Source organism: Camelus ferus, unplaced genomic scaffold (assembly GCF_009834535.1).
Source record: "Camelus ferus isolate YT-003-E unplaced genomic scaffold, BCGSAC_Cfer_1.0 contig3082, whole genome shotgun sequence".
NCBI lineage: Eukaryota > Metazoa > Chordata > Mammalia > Artiodactyla > Camelidae > Camelus > Camelus ferus.
In genome coordinates this window covers 2,045-14,016 of record NW_022588484.1, presented here as the reverse complement: position 1 = coordinate 14,016, position 11,972 = coordinate 2,045, and the positions used below count along the sequence as shown (strand labels likewise).

Sequence of the window (11,972 nt, the reverse complement as noted above, 5' to 3'; positions counted from 1 at the left end):
CTTTGTTTATGTATAAAGTTTGTTTTGAAATTTTTTTCAGTTGATTTTTAGAAAAAGTATACATTCTCCAACTTCTGTACACAATAATTGGTTTCTGTAATTGAAGACACTGATTAAAGTAATTCATGTCTTATTACATATTTTCTGGAGTCTCCAGAGATAGACAGAACATTTTCCTTTTTCAAAGCATTCATTAGTTTACTAAACAAATAATTGTTCAGTGCTTATGATGTGGCAGGTGCTGTTGTTGGCCCTGGCAATTGACTATTGATCAAAGCTGCCTTTTCAGAGCTTGTATTCTACTAGTGGAGGGCGACAGTAAGCAGGTAGACACATGGAGTATATACTGTACTGTCAGGTGGTGGCCGGTGCTGTGCAGGAGGACAGCAGGAGAGGGAGGTGCAGAGTAACCAAGTGGCTCACACACAGGGCTGTCAGGCAAGGGCTTTCTGAGGATGTGGGGTCCCGTCAGAAATCTAAAAGAAATGAAGCAACGAGCCATGAGACTATCTGGGGACAAGTGTTCTACGCAGAGGATACACCAAGTATAGAACTTGTGGTATGACGTTAATTCCAGCCATATTAATTTTTTACATGTATTTGACAGAAATCCATTTAGTTATATTAAAATTTTTCCATTATTGCATTAAGACTTAGTCATGCACAAAAATTATATTTGTTTTTAGATAATTTTCATTCTAATTTAATTTTATTTTCCCTAACAGGGGCCAGAGTTACTCAGCAAATATATTGGAGCAAGTGAACAAGCTGTTCGGGATATTTTTATTAGGTTGGTTCCCTATGAATGTTTTTTAAGTAACTGGACTGTGTGTTTATTGATCAGTCAATGCTTTTTGTTCTTCACTTACTTTTTTGAAAATTGATGTTTGAAACCTATGATTTATGTGGATTATTAATAAGCTAGGGAAAAAAGATTTACTTTTTCACCAAATACCACTTAAATATAAAACATTTTTGATACTAAGTTTTGGAAGTTATTTGGCTCTACATTTACATTAGAAATATTCCTGGGGAGGGTATAGCTCAGGGGTAGAGTGTGGCTTAGCATGCACAAGGTCCTGGGTTCAATCCCCAGTACCTTCATTAACAAAAAAAATATGTAAATAAACCTAATCACCTCCCCCCCAAAAAAAAAAATTAAAAAAAAGGAATATTCCTGAAATGCTGCAAGTGTAATCATAAGTGGTTATTCAGAGGAATCTCAAACCATATGAAGCATAGTTACCCAGTTTATCTCTTTTATAAATTAAGATTCCATGTGGCCAACTTGGTTAAAATAGAGTATAATTATTACTGCATTTATACAAAAATACATATGAATACAGAAGCTTAAGAATGAAAATAATATTTAAGTGTGATGGGATTATAGGGAGCTCCTAAATGAAAAAGCTACTTTGTTCTATTCTAAAATTTTATTAAAAAACACGGAGTTAGAATATATATAATGTACATATATATTTTAAAGAATAATAAATTGAACTTGTATTTCCACCACCCAATTTAAGAACTAGAACATTACCAAGAAAGCATTACTACAGAGAATGTCAACCATGTATTGACAAAAGGTTCAATTTACCAGGAAGATATTACAGTTCTAAAATTATATGTATCTAATACTGTAGCTTCAAAATATTTAAGGCAGATATTTATGGAACTGGAGAAATTGAGAAATCCACCTTCATAGATTTTTTAACACAGTTTTCAATAATTAGAAAAATAAATAAATAAAAATTCAGTTTAAAAAAAAAGTAAAAACTTAGACTATTTAAACAACATAATCAGCAAGGTTGATGTAAGCATGATTGGAACATGTACCCAACAACTAGAGAATACACATTCTTTTCAAGCACACCTGGAACATTTTTGAAAATTGGCTATATGTCATGCCATACATAGCAGTTGCAGTTTCGAAGAAACAATATCATATACCCTCCATTCTCTGAAAACAGTTAAGTTAAATTTCTCAAGAAAGGCTAACCCCCCCCATACATTTAAATATTTAAAAAACTCTTCTAAATTAATCATAGGTGAAGGAAGGGATCATAATGGAAAATAATTGGCACTGAATAATAATAAAAATCTGTTTATTAAAATTGTGGATGCTGTAAAACTTATTTCAAGGGAGAAAGAATTATACTTATTCCAAGAAAAATTTTTTTTTCTAAGAATTTTTTAATTCTTAGAAAACAGATCAAAAGTTAATCACTAGGTATCCATCTCATGAAATTAAGAAAATACAGATATAAATGAAAAAAAAATTAAAAGGGAAATAATAAAGATAATGAAAATTAGTGAAATAGAAAACAATTCAGTAGAGAAGTTCACAAACCCAAATTTTTTTGTAAACTTGATCAGCAGGACTGATCAGGAAGAAGAAAGGAAGGTTGAATAAACAATAATAAGGATAAAAGGGATGACTATAGATATACCAGAAATGTGAAAGATAATAAGGATCTATTATTAAATATTACACTTAATGCCAATGCATTTCAAACTTGGGTGACATAGATAAAATATATTTGATCAAAATCGAGCAAAAGAAGAAACAAAATCTGAAAAGTCCCATAACCATAGGAAGAAAATGAGTCTTTCGTTAAAAATCCTTGCACAAGTCAAACATCAGACCCAGCCGGTTTCCTAAGAGAGTTTTGCCAGACGTTCAAGGAACGGGTAATTCCAGTCTGTTTGGCCTCAGATTTATCTTATTTGCCATACAGTTAGTAAGATATGTTGGGGGTTTTTTTTTCAATCAATGTGACATTTTGTTTTGTATTAGGGGTCATTCTCCAGACATTTAGTCCATCCTGTTACCAGAGATAGAACTTATGTTCTCTTCTTTTTAATTAAAACAAAATTAATTAATAAAAAGTTGGAGTTCAAGTTAGAAAAAATGTATGTAAGAAAAAAATGTAGGTAACTGAAATATAGAGAGCCCTTATAAAACAATATGAAAATGTTGAGCTTGCCAATTTTAAATGAACAAAAGCCATGAGGAGACATTGCACAAAAGAAGTACAGGTGACCAGTAAGCATATGATTAAAAGTTTAGTTGCAATAAGAATCAAAGAAGCATTTCACTTACTGAATAAGGCTGTTTTTCATTTTAGTCGCTGTCCAGAAGGCATGAGTGTTCCCTGATCTCTCCAAGACTCAGTTTACTGAAAACAAGGACAATTACATATGCTTTGCCTTCCTTAAGGGTTTTTTGTGAAGAATTAAATACATAAATATATATGTGTATACAGATATATATAGGTATGTGAAATTACTTTGCAAACTCTGAACCCCTATTCAAATATGAAATATTGTTTGCTTTCCCAGAGCGCAGGCTGCAAAGCCCTGCATTCTCTTCTTTGATGAATTTGAATCCATTGCCCCTCGACGAGGCCACGATAATACAGGAGTTACAGATCGCGTAGTTAACCAGTTGCTGACTCAGTTGGATGGAGTAGAAGGCTTACAGGGTAATGACTGTAGATACAGAAATATCTTCTTATAACAAAATTTCACCAGGATTTATTAGAAAATTTTTATTTTTGTCCCCCCAGGTGTTTACGTATTGGCTGCCACTAGTCGCCCTGACTTGATTGACCCTGCCCTGCTCAGGCCTGGCCGACTAGATAAATGTGTATATTGTCCTCCTCCTGATCAGGTGACAGTTTCATATTCAGAGTCCAGAAACCCAACAAATGCTAAACTCTCCTTGTGAACGTTACTTCTGTTAGGTAATAGCAATTGTGCTTAGAAGACCAGCTTTAGGCAAAGACCTTAGTCACTTTTTCTCACAACATAAAAAGATTCTGAATTAGATACGAAACCTCTTTGGCCCAGTCATTCCATGCAAGTCTAAGAACTGGCATCTTTCAGTGGTGGCTAATTGGAAAAAAAGAGAAGGAAACCCAAAGTATTGCATGTCCACATTCCCTGTGTTCAAAGATCACACACCTCATCATCCTGACAAAAGACCGATACAGAACCAAGCATATGACTAGGAAGCATTGTCTATGCAGGTTATGTAGAGATGCGACTTTTAACTGTTTCTAGTCCTATGTTGTTCCAGCTCTTGTTCCCAAATTCAGAAAGGAATGAATGACAGAAGAAATAGACAAATGAATAGTCAAAGGTATAAAATGTGTATCATAAGTAGCTATTATTTAATTTTCCTTTTGAAACACTTTCTTGGCTGATGTGCCCAAATCTAGCGAGTTAGCACTGTCTGAATAAGAAATGATGTACACTGAATACTTTCCTTTCCACGTTCCTTCTGTTAGGGAGAAAGTTCCAAGGAGGATAGATGTAGACTAGTTGGTACATTCCTCAACTTTCCTGTAAAGCTTATTAGATATATATGTTAATAATTTTTAAAAATCGTTAAGATATACTTTAAAATAATATTTAATTTTGTGTTTTATTTGTTAAATCAATTAGCTTTTCTCCCTTCAGGTGTCACGTCTTGAAATTTTAAACGTGCTCAGTGACTCTCTACCTCTGGCATGATGTGGACCTTCAGCACGTGGCATCAGTAACTGACTCCTTCACGGGAGCTGATCTGAAAGCTTTACTTTACAATGCCCAGTTAGAGGCGTTACATGGAAGGCTGCTGTCCTGTGGACTCCAAGTAAGTTATGTGAGGAAAGCGTTACTATGGTGTCTTATGAGTGATAGGAGCAGTTCAATGTCAAAATTTCACCCTTAAAAAAATTTTTTTTAGACAACGTTCATAAAACTGTATAGAAATTCACCTTAAGTTGAATGTACTACAGTTGGAATATTGGTTTTGCAGAGAATTTGTAATTAATTACATGAAGAGTTTGGTGTCGTGTTTCTTTAACATCACCATACTATTGGCAAAATACGCTGGCTTGTGGAAGGGTATTATTTAAATTGGGGTATCATGAATTATATTGAGGTTTTAAATTTGTTTGTACTTTAATTTTTTTTCAATCAGCAAAGTTATTTTGAAGCTAAAAGTGTTCCAGATCTGGCCAATAGGAGCCAATTTTAAGATGGCTTCTGTGCCCTTTTGGTATGGCCTTGTCATTCTTTGATCAGTTACTTACTTCCCTATTCAGCTAGATGTTCTCAGTTTATCTTGTACTGTGTCTGTACTCAAGCCCTAGAATCAGCCTTTCCTCTAAGGATAATATTTTAATTTTTGCAGCAAATAATTTGAACTCTGCTACATTGTGGACTTTATCATTATTTTCTAGGAAGTCTTTTTCCTGTATACTCTTCTCCCCTACAATTTTTTGGAGACTGTTGCAGGGGCTAAATTCAGATACTGCCGAATTTTTGCTATTTGTTTTGGCAAGCCATTGGAGTTTTTTCTCCCCTGTTCATTAGCAGAAAATGTGTTTATTTGTAAAGCACATTATAATGTTAAATCAACCATGTTATGGAGTACTATATTATTTCAGAGTAGAAAAGTAAGAATTAGAAGACAGAGACATGAAAATAAAATCCAGAGGTCTGAGTCCTCAGTTTGTTACTTTGGGGAAGATGGTTGGCAAATTATCTACACATTCATCTTGCCTTTCCTTATTTTAATAATTAAAATTTTATGATGTGCTTCAGAACCATTATTGAATCGATACGAGCTTTTGTGAAAAATGCCTCAAGCTTCCTTGTACTGGTCTATTGGGATGCTGTCTGCGTGGTCTATTGCTGAGTTATGGCTTCTGTAGAGCTTTACAACTGGTTGTCCTTTTGTGTGTTTTAGGATGGAGGTTCCAGCTCTGATAGTGACCTAAGTCTATCTTCAATGGTTTTTATTAACCATAGCAGTGGCTCTGACGATTCAGCTGGAGATGGAGAAAGTGGCCTAGAGCAGTCCCTTGTTTCTCTAGAGGTGTCTGAGATGCTGCCAGATGAATCAAAATTCAACGTGTACCGGCTCTACTTTGGAAGCTCTTATGAATCAGAACTTGGAAATGGAACCTCGTCTGATTTGGTACCTTGTGTAACACGTCATTGTACACTTCTGAAATAGAAAGCCGTATGTGGGTATAATTTCTATCCTAACCAGCCCCACGTAATCTTTCTGCTTGGTTGGTTCTTTAGTAAAATAGTCTTTTCTTACACTAATTAGTCATTTTCATTCCCTGTTAAGAAATGTGAGAGCTGGCAGCACGGGGCGCCAAAAATCCAGTGCTTGTGATTCCCCTTTGCTTTCTTTCAGGTTTATCTCCTTTCATTAGTGGTTTTAAAGCATCTTTAGTAGCAGATCCATTTTATGTCAGACTCAAATTCTGTTATTGTAAAACAGTTGAGTATAATGATAAATTTGGTACAAATTTTGACAAAAAAATGTTACCTATTTGTAATACTGCTAGTGGAAAGTGTAAGCACAGTGAAAATGTTAGTAGTGATGTTTCAACAAGGAAAATGTTCAGATTAAATGTGGGCGATATCATTATTTTTCTAAGTTAAAATAGCATTCAACACATCCCAAAAAATTTAACAGTGGTTCACTGTTGCTTTATTGGTAAACATAACATTTTTACATATATTTAGTTATATTTTGGTAAATTTCCTTTATTTAGAAAATATAAAAATATATATATAGGTTTAAAAAAAAAACTAACCCATTTTTATTCTCAAGAATAGTAAGCTATTTAATTCCAGTCTTTGTTTTCTATTTCATACTTTATATATAGAAGTGTCCCAAACTTTAGTATAACTGTTTCCTGAAAACTGAGAATAAGACTCATTTGGGACCTCTCACTAGGGCATTATTGTGGTGGGTTTAATAGCAAAACTTTAACAAACCTTGCATTATGGCAGTTTTCACTCTGTGGTTGTTCAAAATATATAGATGAACCTTTATGGAATGTGAACATATTTTAAACTTGCTTAATTTCAGTTAATTAAAATGTAAGCTTACCCATGTCAAGATACTGTAACTTTTGTTTCTAATTTTATCTTTGATACATAATTTTTTTCTCTCCTGCTCTTTTCCCCCCTCCCTTCCTCCTCTCATTATTATACTTAACCCTGCAGAGCTCGCAATGCCTGTCAGCACCAAGTTCCATGACTCAGGATTTTCCTGGAGATCATGGGAAAGATCAGTTGTCCTCACGACCACCAGTGTTCAGAGCAGCTTCACAAGAGGGTTATCAAGAACTCACCCAGGAACAAAGAGATCAACTGAGGGCAGAGATCAGTATTATCAAAGGCAGATACCGGAGCCAAAGTGGAGTATGGCTTTTCCCTCCTCGTTACACTTGTAAAATTTTTTAAAACCTGCTTTCCTTTTTTTTTTTTAAGTTGTTTTTCTCTTCGATATGTATTATTTTATTTCTAAATGAGCTATATTTATAAACAAGGGACTGAAAATATTGATCATTTAAATGGTTATGTGCTAACAATTTTTTAATCTTATGAGAAATCAATGTATAAATGAGCAGTCTCCTAAAAAAAAAAAAAACAGACAAGAAATGTCACTTGGATTCCGTTTTTCGTTGTATCTCGAAGTTAACTTTTTCTCCTTTTATTTAAGGAGGATGATGCCCCTACCCAACCAGCACCACTGAGAACCAGTCTAGCTATTCATCAGGCACATTTAATGACAGCACTCAGTCACACAAGGCCATCCATCAGTGAAGATGACTGGAAGAATTTTGCTGAGCTGTAAGTAACATTCTGATTCAGAAGTATACATATTATAGGTGACAGTTATTCAGACTTTAAAATTTCCTATTTAAAATCACAAATATTTCGAGTATTTAAAAGCATTTGTTTAAATACATGGCTACTAAACACCCCAAAACCTCAGGAATGTAAAGTCAAAGATGAATGTTCATTACAGATAAATTGAAATATAATCAAATGAATTGATTAAGAAATTGGTTTAATTTTGAAAGCATTAAAAGAAAATCAAAAACACAAAATGATTCCAGTATATAGTTTGCAAACATTATGAAAAATACACTTCTTCTGGTTTCAAAAAATTTACATTTTATTCTCAAGAACAGGTACATACACTAACATTTATTCACTTGTGGACCATGTTTAATACACATTTGGATATATACACATCTTAGTTGTCTCTGTAGCAGTTTAGGATCTGAGACCCGTAGAATGGGGATTCAAGGTCAGTGTTCAACTTAAGTCAACTCAAGAAATGTATTCCTGCTCTTCACAATTTACAAATCTTTCTTGTATAGTTTGGCTGTACTCTGGGATGTGCATGCATATGTATATTGGGAGGGTGGAAAACTTCTCCATTCCCTTCTAGCTTCTTTGGTTCAGTCTAATAGTTAAATTGACATAGGATGAATTAACAGGAGAAAAATTTAATTTCGTACATTCAAGATCCTTGCAAAAATGAGACTACAGGCAGTCAGAAGGTTGAGGCTTATATGCTATCCTGAGGTATGGAGAGAGGGGTGGGACTTCAAAGAAGGGGAGGGCAATTCACAGGAAGATGTGGAGGCCAGAGCTGTGAAAAACATATGCTTGCCCAGCCATGAAGGTGAGTATTATGAGATAAAAAGTTATCTATGGTAATAGCACTCTTACTGGTACAAGGCCCTTATTTAAGACACAGAGACAGAAAGAGAGAGAAACTAGCCGCCGCCTCCTCAATTGAAAACACAGACACACTAGCCTCAAACTCCTCCATTACATAGACAGACAATTAGATAGACACAAACTAGCTTCCTCTTCCTCCTTGATTAGATAGATTGATACATAGACACACAGCCTCCTCCTACATATAGATACATAACCAGATAGACAAACAGACATACCTGCGTCCAGCTTCTCCTCCATTAGATAGACAGATAAACACCCAAGCCTCCTCCACCTTCTCAAATAGAAAGACTACAAGACAGATAAACAAACTAGCCTCCTCCTCCACTATTAGATACAGATAGACACATAGACATATAGGCAAACACACTAGCCCCTCTTCCTAAACATACACACACTTTTCTCCTCCATTACATAGATAAAGAGACACAGACACAAAACCATCCTGGTCCTCCATTACATGGACACACAGATAGACACACTACCTCTTTCATTAGACAGACACACTATCCTCCTCCTCCATTTGATAGAGATAAGACACATAAAAAACATTATATACACACTAGCTGCCTCCTCTTCCACCATTAGATACAAAACTACATACATACATAGACAGACAAACACTAGCATCTGCGATTAGATATATAGACACACTAGCCTCTTCTCCTCCATAAAACAGACAGACACATACATAGACAGACACACTTGCCTCCTCTTCCTCTACATACGGAGAGAGATGGACGCACTAGCCCCTCCTCCTCCATTAGAAAGACAGATAGACACATACACCGAGCAACAGCCACACTAACGTCTCCCTTCTCCTCTATTAGACAGACAGACAGGCAGACTAGCCACCTCTTCGTCCTGTTCAGATACAGACAAAAACACACACATAGATACAAGGAAACACTAGCCTCCTTCTCATTTTTACATAACGAGAGAGAGAGAGAGAGAGAGAGAGACACACACAGATAGACACACTCGCCTCCTCATCCTGTTGAGAGAGAAGAGAGAGAGAGACACACAGGTAGATACACGGAACACTAGCAACCGCCTCCTCCTCCTTCTCCATTACATAGATACACACATAGACAGACATGATAGATAGATGGATAGACAGGCACAATATCATCCTGTTCCTTCCTATTTACATAGACACATAGACACACAAATAGTTATACACACACATACATACCAGACACTCTAACCGCCTCCTCTTCCTGCTTAGAGTGTGCGAGAGATACATACAGATAGACACACTAGCCGCCGCGTGTGTTTAGATACGTAGAGAGAGTGAGAGAGACACACACAGATCGATAGACACAGGAGCCTCCTCCTCTTCTTCAGACAGATGGACAGGCACACTAGACTCCTCCTCCATTTGATAGATAGGAAGACAGACAGACAAACACTAGCGTCCTCCTCCTCCTCTATCACATAGATACACACAGATAGAGAGGTAGACAGACACACTACCCCTCCACCTTCATTAGATAGACAAAATGATCAACACACGGACACTTAGACACACTAGCCTCCTCCATTAAATACGTAGATATACAGATAGATGGATAGACACCCTAGCCTCCTCCTCCTCCATTAGATAGATACAGACAGACAGACACACTAGCCTGCTTGATTAGCTAGACAGGCACACCAACCGCCTCCTCTTCTTCCTCCATTACATAGAAAGACAGACAGACACTGTGCTCCCCCAGTAGACGGATATATAGACACACTAGCCTCCTCCTTCTCCTCCATTAGATACACAGATAGACAGACACACTTGCCTCCTCTTCCTCTACATAGGGAGATAGATGGACACACTAGCCCCCTCCTCCTCCTCCATTAGAAACACAGACACACACACAGACCGAGAACAGCCACACTAGCGTCCTCCTTATCCCCTATTAGACGGACAGACAGACAGACAGACAGACTAGCCGCCTCTTCGTCCTGTTGAGATACAGAAAGAAACACACACAGAGATACAAAGACACACTAGCCTCCTCCACCTCCTGTTTCGATAGAGGCAGCGAGAGATACACACAGACAGATACACACACTAGCCTCTCCTCATTTTTGATAACTAGAGAGAGAGAGAGAGAGACACACACACATAGGTAACACACGGACACTAGCCACCTCCTCCTCCTCCTTCCCCATTAGATAGATGGATAGACAGACAGACAGACAGAGAGATACATAGCCAGATACTCTAGCCGCCTCCTCTTCCTGGTGAAATAGAGAGTGTGCGAGAGATACACGCAGATAGACACACTAGCCGCCGCCTCTGTTTACATACGTAGAGAGAGGGAGTGAGAGATCCACACACAGATCGATAGACACAGGAGACTCCTCCTCCTCTTGTTTAGACAGATGGACAGGCACGCTAGCCGCCTCCTCCATTATATAGAAACACAGACCGATACGTAGACATGCTATCCGCCTCCTCCATTGATAGATAGGAGGACAGACAGACAGACACTAGCGGCCTCCTCCTCCTCTATCAGATAGATACACAGGCAGAGATAGGTAGGTAGACAGACATATAGACAGACACACTACACTCCTCCTGCTTCTCCATTAGATAGGTGGACAGGCACACTAGTCTCCTCCACTAGGGATATACAGAGACAGATACATAGATACACAGACACAGTAGCCTTCTCCTCCATTTGATAGAGGAGGAGGAGGACGCTAGTGTGTGTTTGTCTGTCTCTCCTCCTATCTATCAGATACATACACACACAGAGATAGACAGATAGACAGACCTATAGACAGACACACTAACCCCTCCTCCGTTTGATTCATTGATAGACACGCAAGGCTCCTCCTTCATTAGATAGACAAAATGATCAACACACGGACAATTAGACACACTAGCCGCCTCCACCTCCTGTTTCGATAGAGACAGCGAGAGATACACACAGATAGATAGACACACTAGCCTCCTCCTCATTTTTAGATAACTAGAGAGAGAGAGAGAGAGAGAGACACACACAGATAGACACAGTAGCCTCCTCATCCTGTTGAGAGAGAGAGAGAGAGACACACAACAGACAACACAGGTAGACACACGGAACACTAGCCACCTCCTCCTCCTCCTTTCCCCATTAGATAGATGGATAGATAGACAGACAGACGACAGACGATACATAGCCAGACCACTCTACCGCCTCCTCTTCCCTGCTGAATTAGAGAGTGTGCGAGATACACGCAGATAGACACACTAGCCGCCGCCTCTGTTTACATACGTAGAGAGAGGGAGTGAGAGATCCACACACAGATCGATAGACACAGGAGCCTCCTCCTCCTCATGTTTAGACAGATGGACAGGCACGCTAGCCGCCTCCTCCATTTGATAGATAGGAGGTCATACAGACAGACAGACACTAGCGGCCTCCTCCTCCTCTATC

The 11,972-nt window shown here is 37.7% G+C and overlaps 1 protein-coding gene across 1 annotated transcript; it reads left to right on the top strand.

The window, feature by feature from the left end:
- Nucleotides 1-725: 725 nt before the first annotated feature.
- Nucleotides 726-7,770, top strand: LOC116662538 (peroxisome biogenesis factor 1-like; the record flags this gene model as incomplete). The annotated part of the gene is given in 8 exon segments (XM_032476231.1): nucleotides 726-790; nucleotides 3,343-3,485; nucleotides 3,570-3,673; nucleotides 4,465-4,514; nucleotides 4,516-4,639; nucleotides 5,741-5,971; nucleotides 7,021-7,218; nucleotides 7,520-7,770. Coding segments are annotated over 8 exon segments (1,050 nt in total), but the record flags the coding sequence as incomplete, so codon positions are not given.
- Nucleotides 7,771-11,972: the final 4,202 nt, after the last annotated feature.